General features: G+C 31.4%; 2 protein-coding genes across 2 annotated transcripts; both read right to left on the reverse strand.

Moving 5' to 3' along the window:
* Positions 1 to 205: 205 nt before the first annotated feature.
* On the reverse strand, positions 206 to 2,188 carry LOC132037032 (adenylate-forming reductase 06235-like). The gene has a single exon (XM_059427464.1). It carries the CDS (start codon positions 2,119 to 2,121, stop codon positions 439 to 441), a length of 1,683 nt encoding a protein of 560 aa, XP_059283447.1. The 5' UTR covers positions 2,122 to 2,188; the 3' UTR covers positions 206 to 438.
* A 5,384-nt stretch (positions 2,189 to 7,572) lies between these two features.
* LOC132036821 (protein trichome birefringence-like 38) lies at positions 7,573 to 16,008 on the reverse strand. Its single transcript, XM_059427209.1, has 5 exons — positions 15,592 to 16,008; positions 14,028 to 14,199; positions 10,744 to 10,919; positions 10,141 to 10,299; positions 7,573 to 8,515 (listed from the first exon to the last, which is right to left on the reverse strand). Exons 1-5 carry the CDS (start codon positions 15,900 to 15,902, stop codon positions 8,224 to 8,226), a joined length of 1,110 nt encoding a protein of 369 aa, XP_059283192.1. The 5' UTR covers positions 15,903 to 16,008; the 3' UTR covers positions 7,573 to 8,223.
* Between the last annotated feature and the right edge of the window lie 3,817 nt (positions 16,009 to 19,825).

The raw sequence follows: 19,825 nt of genomic DNA on the forward strand, positions 1-19,825 counted from the left end.
TTGCACTTCAATAGAAATCCAGATATTATATTAGTTAAAAAATTAATTTTCCGTTAATAACCAAACAACTACTTAGAATTTATTCAACTAAAAGTCTTGTTTTTTTTTTTTTTTTTTGGGTCTTGTAGCATCATTGACATAGTCAAATACTCAACTCAATAATGATGATATGCAATTAACAAATTACCTCATAGAATCATAAGCATATTCAAACAATTAACCCAAGATAATTCATTGATAACCCTTGGCTAAATAAGATTAGTAACGAAGTTTGCTGTTTACCTACAAATATGTCTGTCGCAAATTTCTGTTTTTTCAATAGTGGTCGTCCTCCCCGAAGACGTTCCACAGTTTGAATCTAGTTACGTTAGGTAAACTGAATGGAGACAAATACAAAAGGAGTAGTTTATGACTTAAAAAGGAACTGAAATCCAAGTCTCAAGAATCCCAAATAGGACCAAATGCAGGAATTCCAGACTTCTTGCAAGCATTAACCACATCTCTACTCCCTTCTGGATTGCTAGTAACAATAACAACTTCAGCTCCCCATTTTCGCGCTGCCTCAACGCTCATTTCTGATACGTTTGGACGACCAAGCAAAGCTGTATCGTGTATAATAACTTTCTCCTTCGGATGCCCGCTTATCATCTCTTTTATCTCCTTACCGAAATTTTGTTCCACCCCTTTAGTCACCCATAGAAGGCACACATTAGCTGAGCAAGGTTGTAAAAGAAAGGACAAAAAAACACAAATTCCGGACCCTGTTGCCACCACCAAGACCCTATTGTACATGTTTACTAAATAAGGCAAGCCCGCGAAATGAACTTGTCGAACCCATAAATGGCTAGGAGGATTCACCACTAAAGATTTCGTGAAATCACCAACCGCGCCTGCCAACATCATGTGCTCTTTCTTCCCATCCGAAATGATACCAAACGCGTGCCATTCAGAGAAGGGCGATGGGCTAATCCGTCCTAAAATTCCCGCTTTTATTCCTCCCTCGAACTTTATAATCGAAGCATGTCCAGAAGGAGATGTTATTTCAACGGGAACACATCTCACAGTTATCCATGGAATAATTATTAGCACGGTAATGGCCAATGTGAACCAAAATTCTTGTTGTTTTATCAATTTGGGACCAATTTTAGTATTGTAAGATTTGGTTTCGTGATCATAAGAAATCGTTAAGGTTATGAAAATCCAAAGAAGTGCTAATGCTATCCATCCAAAAAAACGATGAATCCTCTCGAAGAAATTGTGATGGAGATGGCGAACGAGAGGAAAGGCAGTAAATGAGGACAAGGAGAGAAGTGAAAGAATTGCGAAAGCAACACAAATGATTTCAGGGGAAGTGTTTTCTCTATCTTTCAGTGTCAGGATTAAGGCGTAAACGAGCCATGCAATTGAAGAAATTGCACAACCGCTGTGGATCCCACCGAGTGATTGAAGTAAAGACGTAACAATTGTTTTGATTCGTATAGGTATCCAAGACCATCCTAAGCAATTTACCGCAAGCCAAAATACCACTCTCAAAAATGCTTCGCTTCGACAGAGTGTCAAAGCGAAAATGTTGCCAATTGAAAACAGGACAGCTTTTTTTCTTGCATACGGAAAATTTCCCGTACTAGCAAGAATTAAGAAAGTGATATTTAGAATTAAAGATAGCACAAATAATCGCTTGTATACTGTAAACAAGCCTTGATCAAGAAGGATGATCGATAATCTTGACTTAGAAGACTTTTGATTTTCGCATTTGCTCAATGATTTCGGAGGAAGAAATGGCAATGGTGATGACCCCACTTGAGGAATTTGCAAAGGTGACCCCTCTTTTTCATAATAGCCTTTTTCAATATCAGCCAAAGTAACATCATCTTCATCTTCATCTATGTCTAAATCGCAAAAGTGGCTACTAGTGCGACTCATTGATCTTTGCATGAATGATGAAGATGGAACAATTTTTGTGCTAAAAGTTTCCCATGGAAGCCAAGATCTTTTGCTACTATGGGAATTAGCTTCAATATTTTGTGGTTTAGGGACGGAAAATGGATCGTTACGAGGCTTTATTTCGAAAGCTACACCTCTACAACTTGAAAATCTCTCGAACTTGTCTCCTGTTTTCATATTTTTCCCTCAAAAAAAAGGAAGTTAATTGTATGAAGAAAAATATAAGTTATGGATGAAGAACTCAGGTAGGACAAACTAAGGAAATTAAGATGATGTATTTATAGTCCAATTTATGGCTCGATTAGACATCCAAAATTCTTTTTTTGTTGTTGCAAGTTGTGCTTAGAATAGGTGCCAATATTTTTAGTCCGTAGTCCGTACATATCTTTAACATAAATTTAGTTTGTGACTTTTTTTAGTTTATATTAAAAAGTTGTCAGCATTATATATAACAAGATTCTCTTTTCAGGAGTTGCTCCCAATGGTTCCTTTCTTTCCTTTCCTTTTTGGGTGCATCCGAGTGATCGGCTACTTGATAAAAACTATGTAGCAGTAAATACATTTTAATTTATATACGCCTGTAACATAAGGAGTTTTTTATACCATCAAGTTATATTATTTTTATCTGTTGTAACAAATATCTCTTATTTTCAAAATTAATGTAGTCACACCTTAAGAAGATTTATCTATAAATATCATTTGATTACCTGATAATGTAAAAGAAAATCTACATATATAAGGCTTAATGCAAAAATCTACATATATAAGGCTTAATGCATATGCGGCCCCCTAAACTTGCCCTTTTTTTCCATTTTAGCACCTCAATTAAGTGTTATTCCTATTGAACCCCTGAACTTGGCCTCAAGTGTATCTATCACAATCCGACTTACATAATTTCATTTTTTTTAGTCTTGCGTGTGAATATCAATCGCATCCTATGTGAAAATTCAACGAATCAAAATATTCCACTCATTTTAATTATACACATCAGATATTAAGTTAATCTAATACAAAACACAATGGCCATCTTCTTTTTGTCATGCTTTGATAATAATGAAACAGTCACCAACAACTATTACTCAATTGTAAACTAAAATCTCTTGGGCATTCTACTTCACCTAGTTCAGCCCCTTACTTCCATTCCTACATTATCAATTATACACATCAGATATTAATTTTTGGTTTTGGTTTTTAGTTTTCAATTTTTGTTTCCAATTTTGTTTTCTTATTTTTCAGTTTTTGATTTTCCAGTTTTAGTTTCTAGTTTTTATTTTCCAGTTTTGGTTTCTTATTTTGAATTTTAGTTTTTATTTTTAGTTAGTTTCCAATTTCGATTTCTTATGTTCCAGTTTTGTTATTTGATTGGTTTAAGTGGTGGTTCTTCACTTATATAACACAGTAGCACACTTCTTCCTATCTGATGTGTACAATTAAATGGGTGGAGTGTTTTAATTGGTTGAATTTTCCACATAGGATGTGATTGACATTCACGCGCAAGGCCAACAAAAAATGAAACTCACCATATATGCTATGTAAGTCGGATTGTGTTTGATAGACACACTTCAGGCCAAATTCAGGGGTTCAATAGGAACAACACTTAATTGAGGTGCCAAAATAAAAAAAAGGGGAAAGTTTAGGAGGCCGCATATGCAATAAGCGTATATATAACTTAAACCAATCTAATGAACGTTGGTATGGGCATTCCTAATTAGGCTTGGTGTAAAAAACAATGAGATAGTTCGATGTTGAGAAAATGACCCAGAATCTTTTATATGTCTTGCAGTGAATAGAAAGAGTAGAGTAGGGGCGTTCCCGGTTCGATTTGGGTCAGTTTTTCCTCTAAAAGGAAACTAAAATAATTAAGTCAGTTTTCAAATGCTGAAACCAAACCAATTAAGTCGGTTTTTTACCTCTTCGGTTTTAGTTGGTTTGGTCAGTTTTTTTGGTTAATTCGGTTTTTGTCGGGTTTTAAAAAAAAATATAACACAATATACTTCCAAATGCATATTAGATTGACTATATTCCAACATAACACTACCAAATATATTACACTTTAACAGATGAATGTAGTGCTCGCAAATGGGCGGGTCAGATCAAATATGGGTTGATTTAAAATGGATCCGAAAAAAATGCGATCCATACATATTTAATATGTTTCAAACACAATTCGAGTAATAGATAATACATATACTCATATTTCCACTATATTTTCATAGAAATAGTGTTCACTGGTCAATTTTTGGTTTGTGTTTGAAAACTATTACTGTCACTACTAAAAAACTGCTAAAAATCGACGGATCAAAAATCGACGCCTTTGGGTCGTTTAAAAAAACCGACGGAAAACCGACTCACAGTCGTTTTTTTGTATTTTTAATTATTTTAAATTATTTTAATCGAAAACCGACGGACAACATCGGTTTTTTTGGCGTAATTTTGAAATATAATTCCGCCAAAATAAACCGAAGTCGCGTCGGTTTAATTAAAAAAAAAAAAATTAATATAAACCGACGTCGTACGTCGTTTTATTTTAAAAAATATTATAAATAATATACAATTCATTTTGTTTTTAAAAAAATAATAAACATTTTTTTTTTTAAGAAACCGAACGGACGATGTCGGTTTCGTTTTTTTTTAAATTTTTGGGGTCAAAATCCGGTCAAATGTGCGGAAAAAAACCGACGGACAGTCGGTTTTGTCCGTCGCTTTTTTTTCCTATATATTGGCGTAACGGGATTCTTTCCCATTTCGGCTATCCTCTTCAAAATTAAACCCACCCTCCCCCAAACCCTACCGCCGCTCCCCTCCCCCTCCGCCCATCTTTTGCCTCCCATTTAAACGCCAACAGCGTGGCCGGCCTGCCTGTGCCTCCTTCCCCCTACCCCAAACCCATTTTGAAGGTTAGTTTCTCTTAAATTAGGTAAGATTAAAATTCTTTTAATCTTAGTTTTATTTGTAGATTTTAGGCCTAATGCTCGTCTATTTAGCTTTGTTCAACATCATTTGCAATGTTATTAATGTTGAATTTGTGAAAAAAAAAAAGTAAACTTTATTTGCCTAGTTTAATTTACTTGTCATTTTTTTTTTTGGGTTGAGATTGTGCTATATTTCATATTCTTTGTCAATGTATTTGTGTTAGCTTAGTTATCATTCTTTGTAATATTGTTGATGTTGAATATGTGCAAAAATATATACTTTAATTATTTGACTAGTTTTTTTGTTGTTGTTGGATTGTGCTTTTTGTTAGAAACCCATAAGTTATTAGAATTGTTATTGATCATTCTAAATTAGAATGGATTGAGATTGTGCTTTTCAAAGTTAGAATTGTTAAGTTATAGTATTTCTATAACCTCAATACTAAAATGTAGATTTTATTTCTCTAGATTTACTTTTCAATTTTTAGAATTGGTTGGAATTGTGCTTTTCAAATTAAGTTAGAATTATTAAGTTATGTTAGAATTATTAAGTTATAATATTTCTATAACCTCAAAACTAAAATGTAGATTTTATTTGACTAGATTTACTTTTCAATTTTTAGAATTAAAGTTAGAATCCATAAGTTATTAAAGTTAGAATTGTTATTGAGAATTCAAAGTTAGAATTAGTTGGGATTGTGCTTTTCAAAATTATATTAAAGTTAGAATTTATAAATTATTAAAGTTAAAATTTATAAATTATTAAAGTTAGAATTGTTATTGAGAATCCAAAGTTAGAAATGGTTGGGATTGTTTTCTTAAGTTATATTTTAAGTCAGAATTCTTAAGTTATAATATATTTCTATAACCTCAATAATTTGTGGGTATATTTTTGTAGATGGATCGTATGTGGATGTATAATGGACTTATGTTAAAACTAGTTAATGGTACTTTTGGTTGGTCATTTAAATATTTCAGAACTTTGAAGGTTTATTTAGATCGTATTTGATGTGTTTTATTATTACTTAGGATGATTTTATGTGTTGTAGCTCTTTTAGAATTGATTTGGAGCATTTTAATGCTAGTTTTGAAAGACTTTTGTTATTGGTTTACGAGCAGATTTAGTGCGGTTTTTTGTGCGAGGGTGTGGTTGCGAGAAAATGCATGATTTGCATCTTTGAAAATTTTCCGAAAACCGACGGAAAATCGACCGTCCGTCGGTTTTCGGAAATTAATTTTGTGATTTTAAAACCGACTCGTCCGTCGGTTTTCCGGAATTAATGCTTATATTTTACAAAAAAAATCGACTACCGTGTTTCGGTTTTATAATTAAAAAATAAAAAAATTATATAAAAAAACCGACGCGGTGTCGTTTTTTCATAAAATATATTATTTATATATAAGATAAAAAATCGAATTTAATAAAACCGACCGTCCGTCGGTTTTTTAATTTTTTTTTTAATTTTTAAAAATATTTGAATAAAACCGACGGACAACGTAACCGATGTCGCATCCGTCGGTAAAACCGACGTTGTCCGTCGTTTTTCTAAAAAGCGAGGCTATTAAAACCGACGGACGTTAAAATGTCGGTTTCCCGTCGGTTTGGTTAAAAAAACCGACGCTAGACGTCGGTTTTTGTCAACGGTTTTTTCCGTTTTTTTAGTAGTGTGTCATGGAGTTTTAGGTGCCGTTTGGCCAAAAATATCAAATACAAATTCACTTTTTTTGGAATTTTTGAAGTTGGAGTTGGAGTTGGAGGTGTGTTTTTTTTTTTTTTTTGAAATTGTAGTTTTTGGTGAAATGTAGTTGTAAAAAAGTGAAAAAAGTGAATTTTTTTAAAAAAACAAGTTTTTCTTGTTTTTGGTATTCCGGAATACAACTTCAAGTTGTATTCCGAATATTTATGGCCAAACGCCCAAAAGTAAAAAAAGTGAAAAAAATTTCCGGAAAAAGTGAATAATTTCTATGGCCAAACGGCTACTTAAACTCCATGACATTGACTATTAATTTATTATCTTTGAAGTTTCACTTGTAGAATTTAAAACTTCAGGATAGTGACTAGTTTTTCAATTACAATGGCCGAAAAGTGGCTACTTGAGATTTTCTCCCCATATTTTCTATAAAACTGAAATACACTGACATATTATGTCAATATCAATTAATTAATAGATAGAACATTAACCTGGAAATAATCATAAATTAACAAGGAACTGCTGTCCTTAGCCTATTGGAGTTAACCCTAGTTTTCGTTTATTATTATTATTATTTTTTTTTTTTTTGGGTCATTGTAGCCTTTCACGCTTTTAATATTTTCCTTTTATTAAGTGTCATTCAAACACACACACGTTACTCTTACCTCAAAAGTAAAAAATGCAGAGTGTTGTAAGCCATTGAGACACATCAGTCTTTGCCATGTAATTTACCTGATCAATACTAAAATAATTGTCAATGGAATCATGTATTTTCTTCATAAAATCCTTAACGTGCATGACTAATAAAAATGTATAATGGAAGGAAAAAAATGTGTAGCTTAATAAAACGAAAGAAAACTTGCTATAGAGTGCACAGAGTGTGAACTAAAATGACTTACTCAATACATGTGCTTGCTCGGTTATAGCGTGTTGCGGATTCATTTAATCAAGATATGCCACAAATTGATCCGAACTCCACCGTCATCAAAATAACTACATAAAATAACACTAAAGGAAACTTGTGCTGATTAAGTTGGCCAAAAAGTCCTCTGGCCCTTTTACTCTGTACTTATTACATCCCAAAACAATTTGTTGTCCCTCATTTCAGTAACTTACAAAATTGAGTATTCTTCGTAATTAACATAGAGACCAATACATCAATAGTTATGAAACCAAACAAACAATAAATAAAAACAAATGTGGAGTCTTCATCCATACAATTGTTGCATAAAGAAACCTTCGTTCTATTTATTAAGATGCCTAGAAAGTTACTCATTGCATAGAGGAACCTGGTTCCAATTATTAAGTGGACAACGACTAAAAGGGATAATTTTATAGGATTTAACTAATATCCATCGACGGTGTAAATATTTTTTACAATATCAGGTCACATTTACCTGTTCTAGCCTATGTTACTTGGATCTCCAAAAATGTTGCCGCAACTGTGCCAAATCTCCAAAAATAAATTACTTTTGGAGAATCCAACACGCACCCATCGACATTTTTGAAGAGTGTGAACAACACATATAGGTTCTAGTAGGTAACTTACCTTATTTTCGATATTACAAATTCCACTTTTTCACAAACAGTTATCCGCACATTTCCTTCTACATGACCTGATAGTGTAAAAATTTCTTTACGCCGACAATATATATAAGTTAAATTCTATTTTATCCTCACATAACCAATGATGCATAAAGAAGTTGGTTCCAAGTGTCTGGTAGACCGGGAAGGCACCAATGGCTACAATCATCACCAGGGTGCTGACCACTATAAGCTGATGGATGAGCATCTTTCCTTAATTGTGACAATAATGTGATGTCAAGGAGATAAACTTGTGTCTTAAACCTACTTATTACTTTGTTAACAACAACAGTAGATGCTGGTAACCCTGCTGGATATGCTGATCCTGATAGTGGCACTTGCTCTGAATTGCAACTTCTTGTTGATGAACCCCATTCTTTGCCCCTGATCATAATTATTTGATCAGACAAATATGCTAAAATGTGTAATTTAGACAATCATATACCTTGGCGCATTCTTTCCCTCCCTATATCTATTAAACATCATAATTTAATAATTTCGGAGTGAAAGTCAATTAGTATGAAATTGGTGATCAGGCAATTAGTATAACATAATGTGACTCATAATTAAGCCTTGGAAGTTGCAAATTTAAGGTGTCTTTGGTAGGATAAGTAATTTTTTCTACAAAATGATTTTTGGTGTTTGATTGGTGAGGGAAGAATATTTTTGAGAAAAAATATATATTAATTGATAATAATATCAACAAATAGGAAAACATTGGTAATAATATCGACAAATCGAGAGTGTTTTGATGACTCTTTTCAGTAGTGCTAGAGATTAACAGTAATGTCTAAGGGTGTGTTTGGTACAAAGGAACCCCAAATATTTTTCACTGAATATTTTTCTGGAAAATAAGTGATTTTCTTACTTATTGTTTGGTATTTGGTAATTAAGCACAAAATATTGTTAGAAAAGCATGCATATATATATATATATATATATATATATATATATATATATATATATATATATATATATATATATATATATATATAATCTAGACAAATATTATAGGGAAGGATGATGGGAGTAATTAGTTGGTAGTGGTGGTGGTTGGTGTGTGGGATTGGGGACCGAGGGGCGTGAGGGTGGGATCTTGGGGGTGTGGGTGGGGGTGGGAGGAGACAAATATCAGTGTGAAATGCCATTTATGAACCTAGTTTCCGTACTTCCACCACTGAAGTCATTTTCCTGATTTTTAAGGAACCAAACATAAAAATAAATTGAAAAAATCTTCAAAAAATTCTTCCTCAATACTAAACGCAGTGAAATGTTAATTGAGACAAATAACATTAGTTGAAAGTTACGTTTGTTGTAAGGAAAATGACTTCTGTCGTCCTCCCATATGTGATGAAAGTTGACTTCTGTCGTCCTCCCATACGTGATGAAAGTCATTTTCCTCATGATGAAAAATGTTTTCCATAAAAAATAAAATTTCCATCATATCAAACACCAAATAATATTTTCCGAGAAGTCAACTTTTCTTGTACCAAACACATCCTTAATGTGTATTTTTTAAGCCATATGATATTAGTTCAAGATTTGTGTTTTCTGAGAACATGGAAGTGGAAAATGCAGGGTTTTTTAGGGAATTTTACACTATATGTCAATTATGGCAAAATATTTACCCGTTTTAGCCCATCTTTTTTTAAATTAACCGCCATAGCCATTTTTTCCCTCTTTAGTTTTTTACTAGTCTTATACATTATTATACACTTTTATACAAGGTTTATACATTTCTACAGTAAATGTATAAAGTTATATTTTGTTGTATAATATTGTATACTAGTCTTATACATTATTATAAACTTTTATACAAGGTGTATACATTGTCTATAGTAGGTGTATAAAGTTGTATATTGTTGTACAAAGGTGAATATTCAAGTTGTACCATGAAATGTTGGGCTGTAGGTTTGTAATTTAACATATGGGCTATGAATATGTAATTTTGATCCATAAATTGTTTATAACTGAAATTTTCCCGAAATTAAATTGGGCTAAGGACTTACATATAATGAGTGGGAGAAATGCCTTGGAAGAAGACTTTGGTTTTGGAAGAATCAACATTTTGATCGACCCATCTTGCCCAAGTTGTTAGGCCTTTGTAAAATGCCATCAAACGGTCCATATCTTTGGACACTTTAGTGCCTTCTTGCATATAGTCCCATCTGCAGCAATAGAAATTGTAAAAGTGGTCATTTCATGTCACACTATGGTTATAACTATTGAAGACAAACTTAACTCAATAAAAGTGTGCTCTCTCTAATAGTTTAAGCTTTTAGATGAGATGATCACATATTTTAACATAATATTAAAAAAAGGAATGTTATGAATCGTATACTCTTGAACATGATTTGAAGTTTATGAGTTCTGAATTTGCCACCAAACCCATAACTCATTTTAGTTACTATATTCGCAGGGAAATACTTATATATATTTAATGCATTTTCTAATAGAAATATAGGGTTGATGCAAAAGTTACGGAATTCATCCGAACTTGATTTAATTTGTTGCTCCGCCCTAAAAATCACATATGACTGAATATACTGAAAATAAAATTAAGTAAATAAAAGATGATCACATAAGTTATGAATCAAATTTTATGTTCATACCCTTGTGATTTGCCCTTGTGAGTCCACCAATGCCAAGAGTTGAAAATCAGCATATCCATTCCTTTCCAAGCATCACCTTGTTGAGTAGAATCCAATTTCAACACTCTGCCAATTTTCTCTCTTACTATATCCACCAGATATGGAGTTCGATAAAGGAATAAAGTTACTCCATAATCCTGTGAAAATCATTAATAGAGTTAAAGAAAAAGGTTGAAGCAAGCAATGGCGAAACTAGAATTTTTACTAAGGGAATTCAAAATTTAAAGAAATAAACACACAAAGAAGTTAAAGGAATTCAATATCTACTATAAATACATAAATTTTTTATTATATATACAGTATAACTTTCCGGAAAAAAAAAAGGTTCGGATGAATCCCCTTGCACCCCTAACTCCGCTCGGGAGCATGGGAGTAAACATTAAACCGATGTTGATTATCGAAGATGATACATAATCCAGTTGTGGTAATAATTTCCTATGACTAGTTACAATTTGAATAGAAGAAAAATGCCCTATAAAAATCTATGAAATTTTATTATCAATTTCTTATGAAAAAAATTATATAACAAAAAGAACATCTACCATGAGATATGAAAGCGATTCCAAACCAATCATATAACAGAATACCCTTAAAGTTCAATAAATATAAGCACAAGTTGACAACAAGAAATTTATATCAGAAACTAATCTTACACAAGCAAGGCAATGGCTTTTAGTTTTAGGTTTGAGCATTTTGCTAGAATTGGCTAAGGAAGAAAATATTTATCCTCTGACAACGAAAAAGTCTCAATAAAAAGTGCCATGAAATAAAGATTGGACCTACCACTATAATGAGTTTGTTACATTCTTGAATGTCAAAGGCTCAAGATTTTTTTTCTATTTGGTGTCCATATTCATCGTAGGTCCCGACTAATTTGGATTCGAGACGTGTAAGGCTTGTTAAAAGAGTAAGTGTTTTCTGGCAATATTTTTTTCATTGCCAGGGCTCGGACTCAAAACCTAAATTAAGGATGAAGAGATTTTATCCATTCTACCGCAACCCCGGATGATTTAGAGGCTCAAGATCCTTCGAATATTTAGTTGACTTAAATTTTAGGAAATAATGAAAAGTAACATTTTTTATATTTCATTTTTATATGACGGGAGATTTATAGTATATCGAACTACTTAATTCTCTTATTGAATCTACATGTATATATTTTTCAAGTCTTTAAGATAATATTTATATATTGAAAACATATAAAATGTAGTGATGAGCATTAGCGGTGGAGTCGTGATTTTTGTTAAGGGAAATCAAAATATAATAAAGTAAACACATAAAGAAGTTAAGAGGATTCAACATCTACTAGATGTACATAAAAAAAATTAATCTTATATATGCAGTCTAATTTTTGGGCATAGGGTTCATCTCCTAGATCCGCCACTAATGGGAGCATATATAATGAGCTAGAAAAGAAATAATTTTGTTGAGATAATCAAAAACAACAAAATAATAATTTCTTAGTAAATGGGAAACATCAGTTATAAAAGAAAGTAGAAATTGTTGCTCACGCCTCTGACAAGTCACGGGTTTTACTCTTTTAAAAAACAAACAAAAAACAACAAAAATTCTTGTCTCCCATGCACATTCTGATAAAGCTAACTAGCCAACTTCTAGAGAAAAAAAGAAAAAAAAGAAAAAAACACAGATTCATTGCATCAATTTTTGTTTTGTTTCCATCCAATGTTAGATATTTTTATGGGGCTTGATTAATTTAAATTAGTATCGGATACTACATTACGAGATAAAGCTCTCTCTAATAAAAATGACTTTATATTCAGAGCTCGAGCCACGAAACATCTGATTAAGATTTAAAAATGAAAAAGTATTTACCACTCCACCACAAACAGAGGCGGAGATAGCCCTTGGGGCGTGGGTTCGGCCGAACCCAGTAGCTTTCGTCCAGGTCATATATTTGTATTCAACTTTTTGTTAAATATGTACAAATTATTAGTTTCGAACCCAGTAACTTTAAAGAATTAAAACCCGAACCCACATGCTTCAAATCCTGGCTCCGCCTCTGATCACAAACCTTACTGCTATCAAATCTATTCTCTTGTACTAGTATTTTATTGATTGTCATAAAAAATCAATAGCGAAGCCAGACTAAAGGTGTTCAAGATTTAACATATATATTATTTATAAAGTAGTTATCATCGATATATTAAGTTTAATTTTTTATATACATAACATAAATTTTCAACGAAAATAGTTCAATTAACCATCATTCACTGACCACAGCTGTATGTGGTCAGTGAATGAAAAATAGACAGTTTTATTCCAAGCTCTATATTCTACTAAGGATCTTGGTTGTTAACCCATCAACATTGGCCTAACGGTGCATGATTAAATGAGAAAAGAACTAAAGATTGAAAAGGATAGAAAACTTTTTCTTGACATCTACTTTTGTCTATATCATCTACTGTTTGTAGTTTAGCTTAAATTATCTTCAAAGGCAGAAAAAAAAAACATTTTGTGTTTGAAAGATAAATCCTATTCAGCATATGCTATCCAGACAAGTCACATCCTGATTCACTCACACATGCTATTACATAATAATTTCAACATTTATCTCAATTTAAATTCCGAAATATAAAAATTAAGTGTTAGAATAATAAATATAACTACCTTTGATTATCTGTTTTAAGATTTTATTGACACCCTTAAGAGACATTACCAAAAAATAAGAATTAACTACGAATTTTATTGCTAATCTATCGCTATATAGAATTAGCGATGAATTATGTTATTTAGAGACAAAAATTTCTTTGTTGCTAATTTCTATTATTTTTAACAATGAAAAATATTTAATAACTACACTCATATAAGTATTTGTCGATCTTTTGTCTCTCCTTAAACATCTCGTATAGTTAACATTTCAATGAATGAAACAGTAAAGGTTGGGAAAAACCAATAAATAACTTTTTATTTCTTAGAATATTAAATATTTTGAAACACATTTCATTGGCAAAACTCCTAATACTTGGAATTACAAGTACGATAAAAACACACGCGCACCATAATATCATTTAACCATAGTAGTAAGTTGTATTGATTTGGTGTGAACACTCTGTGCTGGTGAGTATATTTATCCTAAGGGGTACCCGTTCGGTTTCATTTTATGTAAGGATGAGTAATAAGCTTAAGAAAAAAAGTTGAAATTTATAATCTTACATATATAATAATATATTTATGATTATAAATGTATATAACTTAAGGTAAAATTAAAATTTCTTAAAACAAACCTGAAAGGTCACAGAAGAAACTGCTTCTTTTCTGGTAAAAGATGTAGTAGCACTTGGCACAGACGCATGTAACATACAAGCCAAAGATTCCCACATGTTTAAACTCAATGAATCACCAACAAACATTATTTTCTTCCCTGTCCATCTTTTCAAGAAATCCATTCCATCAAATCTGCATAAAAAAGAAAAAAAAAATTAAAAAGTAAAGAAAACAAAACTTATAGGGACACAATATCAATCCAAATCTTGGAAAGGGCAAAAAACAACAATTATAGAGTAATTAATATAAAATAAAAAAAAGAAAGGTAGACGTCTTCTATACATGACAATGATGACATTGACAATACATCTAGGACGTAAAGTAATTTTTGGACTTCTTTCGCCATTACATTATTGAATCTTTCATATGCAAAGAGAATTTAACAATAAAAAAACAAAACGAATCGTTTTTATACTACTGAGTAGCACCGTATATTTTTCCGATAAAGTAATTTAACCGAACACCTTACCTGAACCTAGCTAGGCCCATGACCTACAGGGCAACCGTTGATAAGTACCAGTTACCATTTATAAAAGGTGAATAATAATTTAACAAATAAGATAAATTATCCACTACGATATTCTTTATACTGATATACAAGAATCAAGTTTCCAAGTGTCAAAAAGCTTAAACAATTAAGTGAGCTAGATAACTACAGCTAAACTGTCCATTAAAAGTGAGATGATAATTTGAGAATAATACAGTTACTTATTGTAACAGATTAAAATATATGACGAAATCATAAACTTAAAAAGGGAAATCCAAAAAAAAAAAAAAAAAATTTACTTGAATGTCAAACTTGTTTTGAAGCGGTGATCTAAAGCTATTTTTGAACCTTTTTGCCACTACACGAGAATCTTTTCCCATATCAAGGGATTCATTATTCTACCGTTCATGCGTAACTAAGAAAAAAAAACCTTCTTGCCTTCTCAGACAGTATATTTTTTCAATGAAGGGAATTTAATTGAACCCCTTAGCTCTACATATCTCCACCTCGAATAAAAATACACTAGTCGTGTAAAAATTCTTTACACTGACATTATATAAAAGTTAGTAAAATATTCTTCTTTGCCTTCTCAGTGTAGTATATTTTTTCGACGAAGGGAATTTAACTGAACCCCTTAGCTCTACATATCTCCACCTCGAATAAAAATATACTGGTCGTGTAAAAATTCTTTACACCGACAGCATATAAAAGTTAGTAAAGTAGTCTTCTTTGCCTTCTCAGTTCAGTATATTTTTTTGACGAAGGGAATTCAATTGAACCCCTTAGTTCTGCATAACTCCACCTCGAATAAAAATAAATTGATCATGTAAAACTTCTTTGCACCCGACAGTATATGGAAGTTAGTAATAAAAATTCTTCTTACTTCTCAGTGCAGTATATTTTTTAAACGGAAATTCAATTAAACCCCTAATTAGCTCAACATAGCTCCACCTCGACTAAAAATACACTGGTCGTGTAAAAATTCTTTACACTGACAGTATATAAAAGTTAGTAAAAAAGAAAAAAAAAATTAGTACCTGGGCAAGTTGCAAGAATCAGGCTTCCAAGCATATCTGAGGTACTCTTTATCAGGTCTTCCATATTTTATGCAATCAAATTCTGGATCAATAAATGGACAATTTGAAGATTGGTATAGAGGGAATGAGGGGTCAATAACCCATTGTCCTTGATACAAATTGCAACTACTCTTTAATTCTCTGCTTATTCTCAAGTTAAGAATATCACTAACATTATTGTGAACTATAAGCTCTGCTTTAACAGTTTCTGCAGAAATAATAGTAATAATAATAACTAAGGCTATTGATTTAATTAGAAGCATATTTGGCATAGTGACCTGGTTTTGAAAATTGTCTTTGGCTTTGGGTATTTATTTATTTATTGGGTGGAGAAGAATGGAGAGAAAGAAAAGAGTACTATGGAAAAGTAAGGTGTTGGGTGCTTCAAAGTTGATCAGTACGTACGTTTATATAATAACAAAAACACACAAAAAAGGAAGTACATTGCTCCTTCTGTCCAAATTTATGTGACATATTTGACTAGGCACCAAAAACTTTTAAAATTTATGGTATTTTTTCTGTCTCAATTTATGTGATACACTTTTCTTTTTAGTCCGTTCCAAAAAAATGATACATTTCCTTATTTGACAACAATTTAACTTTAAACTTTACCTTTTACGCTTAACGAGATGGTTTATAACCATACAAATATCTTTAGTTTAATTAGTTTTAGACCACAAGATTCAAAAGTCTTCCTTTATTTCTCAAACTTCGTGCCCAGTCAAACTATATCACATAAATTGGGAAGGGAGGAGTATAAAACAAGGGATTGGGCTCCTCTCCATTTCCCTTCTCTCCATTTTCTCCAAGTTCTACCTTAGATTAGTGACACATGGCATGGGATAGAATTAATGACTAAGATTTAATTGACTAAAATAAGGTCCTAACCATAGTTTATATAATTAATAACTTATCCATAAATATATTAAAATATTTTCTCTCTTCCTATTTTAATATTCCATCTTCTTTTCTCAATCATGACAACTCTTTAATGGTGATATTTTTAGAATATAACAACTCTTTATAAATATACAATTACCAATTGAATATTGGGGTCTATATTATGTGAATTAGTAAGCATCATTATTGAAAAAAATGAAAAATATCACCAATTGAATAATGGGTCTATTAGGGAAAAAAAATTAAGTGGCAAAAAATAATCGGGTAAATTTTAGGAAAAGTAAAATAGGTAGAGAGAGAAAAATATTCTAATATATTAATAGATAAGTTATTAATTATGTAATTATGGTTAGGACTTTGTTTTAGTCAATTAAATCTTAGTCATTAATTCTAACCCATGTCATGTGTCTCTAATTTAAGGTACGTGGGGAAAATGGAGAGAAGGAAATGAGAGGAGCCCAATCCTATAATAAGTCATAAAATTTGAGACTATAAATCATTTTATTAAAAGTAGAATACAAAGTTTAAAGTTGAAATTGTTTTTAAGTAAGAAAGTAGAGCGTTTTCCTTTTACGTTTTTTTTTTTACTTCTTTTAACTTTACAAGAATTTCAAGTCTGATTTTCTTCCTATCTGATTAAACTTTGGCCAGTAGGCGGTAAAGCTACTCATTATTTGTACTAGTATTTGTAAATAGTTTAAATGCCACATAAATTGATCATTATACCGTCGTCATTACAAAATTTCAGGTCTAATTAACCGTTTATATGAGGATATGAAAAAGAGAAAACTAGTAAATGTTCAAAGCAAGGGTGTACAAAGCAAACCGACAAACCGCACCAAATCGATAATCCGAACCAAATCGAGAAAAAAATCCGATTAGTGGTTTGGTTTGACTTGGTTTGGTTTTAAAAAGAAAAACCCGAACACTATTGGTTTGGTTTGGTTTTAGCTAAAAAAAGTCAAACCGAATAAAACCAACCCGACATTACATTTATAAAATTTCAAACATACTTTATACATAGAAATATTTATTTATAATGTAATTTATAAATGTTTCTTTAATTTTTTTCATAGTTTTTTGTCTTTTAACATATTATTTCAAGCTTGGAATTAGAATTTTGAATGGTTTAATAAGTTTTATAGCTCAATGATATTAGTAACTCAAATAAAACTCAACAAAAATCAAATCAATACTAATGCTAACAGAAGAAATTCATATCTAACACTGGAATGACAATAATTTTGATAACTATTCTTTAGTTTTATATTAGTTTAGAAAGTGAAAATACATAACTTAATTTTATTTTTTTCTTTAATATCTAGTCATGTAATTAATACTTATTAGCCGTACTTATTTTAGCATGACTTAGTACTTTAAGGGGTCGTTTGGTATGAAGGATAAACATAAATAGTCCTAGGATAAGAATTTAGCAATTTCTTATCCCTCGTTTGGTTAGTAATCATGGGATAAGTTATCCCGGAGTAAAAATAGTCTTTGGGATAACTTATACCACCTTACGGGGTGGAATAAGTTATCCTCGGATAAGTTATTAGGGATAAGGAAGAAACCTCTTCTTTTTAGAAATTATTCAATGTATAATACTTTTAGTCCAACATATCAAACGATCAATAAAAAATAACTCGAGAATAACTAATCCTAGATAACTTATCTCAACGTAATTAATCCCGGATAACTTATTCGGCGTAATTTGTTTTTGAACCAAACGACCCTAAGATTATGATCATTTTCTACATGCCTTATAAATTAGTTGTATTTATTGTAGCATGGCTTAGTACTTTTAGATTATGAAAATTTTATTTTATGCAATTTCATTAATTTTTTTCGTTGAATATTTTAGTACAATGTCATCTCTCATCACGTTTTGTGTTATTTTCTTAATAAATATCTTAATTAGATAGTCGTATCGTACTAGGACTAAAGAAATATTTGAAGTACAAGTTATATGTTTTGTATGAAGACTTTACCGGAAAAAATCCGAAAAACCCGAAAAAACCGAGAAAATCCGAGGTTGAAAAACCCGACTTTTGTTGGTTTGGTTTGGTGTATAGATTTAAAAACCCGATGCAATTGATTTGGTTTGGTCTTTAAAAAATCCGAACCAACCCGATCCATATACACCCCTAGTTCAAAGTAACGCTTAAAGTAGTAGAAAAACAATCATGTTGAAAAAAATTAAGCAATTGATGCACATGCACAAAGAAGAAAAATACAAGAATAGAAGACAGCCAGATCTCAAAAAATTCACGAGTTGGGTGCTAAAGACAAATGTTTAATTCTAAGTTCTAATGAGTAGTAAATCTTGGACGGTTTTGGATCTTGCCTCTTAGTTACCCTTGATGTTTCTTAGGAAAAAGAAAAGGAGAAAAAGAAAGGTGGTACCCTGTACTGGTATATATGCGTGTGACTTATATTGTCTTAGAGTCCGATTAATTTAAATTTGCGTCGAAAAAATTCACTTTGCGAGATAAAGTCTCTATCAAAGGCAACTCTATTTCAAGGTTTGAACCCAAAATCTTTAGTTAATTATGGAGGGCAGTTACCATTCAACCATAATATTCGCTACAAAAAAAAATTAAAAAAAAAAGAATTAGAGACGGATAACTTATGTCAATAAACGACAAAAATTTATCGATAATCCTATTTAACAACATATTATCAAAAATAACCGGTTAGCTACGGATTATTTATAGCAACAAACTAGCGATGAATTTCGTAGCTAACTCCTATTTTTCTTGTATTGAAATGATGGCCAGTAAATAAGCTACTGCAAATAATACTTCTTGATTCTTTCCGTTTTGCGTGACACACTATTTCACAATTAGTCAGTTATAAAAAGAATGACATCTGCCCATGTTACCATTATCATTCTAAGGGAAAAAACAAAAGGAAGAGAAAGCGAAATTTATAGTCGCTATGTCTAGTGATCGAGTACCATTATCGTTTGCCCATGCCACCGCCATACATTAAAAAAATGAAGGTGCATTGCTTAATTATGATTCAGTGACACTTGATTTGTACTTGATTTGTATTCTTATTTCCTATATAAGAAGCCATAGTTGAGCAGCTTGAGCTGCCTGTCTCATGATCCGAATTTTGGCATTTTATGTGCTGACGTAGGCTCTCTCATTTGTAAGGTGAGGTTATTGAGAGAATTGCAACTTGTAAGGAACCCACTTTATAATTGCTTATTGAGTACTCAAGTAATTATTAAATTATTTACTTTTGATTTAATATTTTAAAAAAATCTTTGTTGAGCATTGAATTTTTTTTT

This window comes from Lycium ferocissimum, chromosome 11 (genome assembly GCF_029784015.1).
Source record: "Lycium ferocissimum isolate CSIRO_LF1 chromosome 11, AGI_CSIRO_Lferr_CH_V1, whole genome shotgun sequence".
Taxonomy (NCBI): Eukaryota; Viridiplantae; Streptophyta; class Magnoliopsida; order Solanales; family Solanaceae; genus Lycium; species Lycium ferocissimum.

Bases quoted from the DNA above. Each gene is read 5' to 3' on its own strand.
- LOC132037032 (XM_059427464.1), bottom strand. From the start codon at position 2,121: ATGAAAACAGGAGACAAGTTCGAGAGATTTTCAAGTTGTAGAGGTGTA.
- LOC132036821 (XM_059427209.1), bottom strand. From the start codon at position 15,902: ATGCCAAATATGCTTCTAATTAAATCAATAGCCTTAGTTATTATTATT. The intron at 14,200-15,591 runs GTACTAATTTTT...TTTTTTATGCAG, and splicing joins GATTCTTGCAACTTGCCCAG to ATTTGATGGAATGGATTTCT. The intron at 10,300-10,743 runs GTATGAACATAA...CTATTGCTGCAG, and splicing joins CACAAGGGCAAATCACAAGG to ATGGGACTATATGCAAGAAG.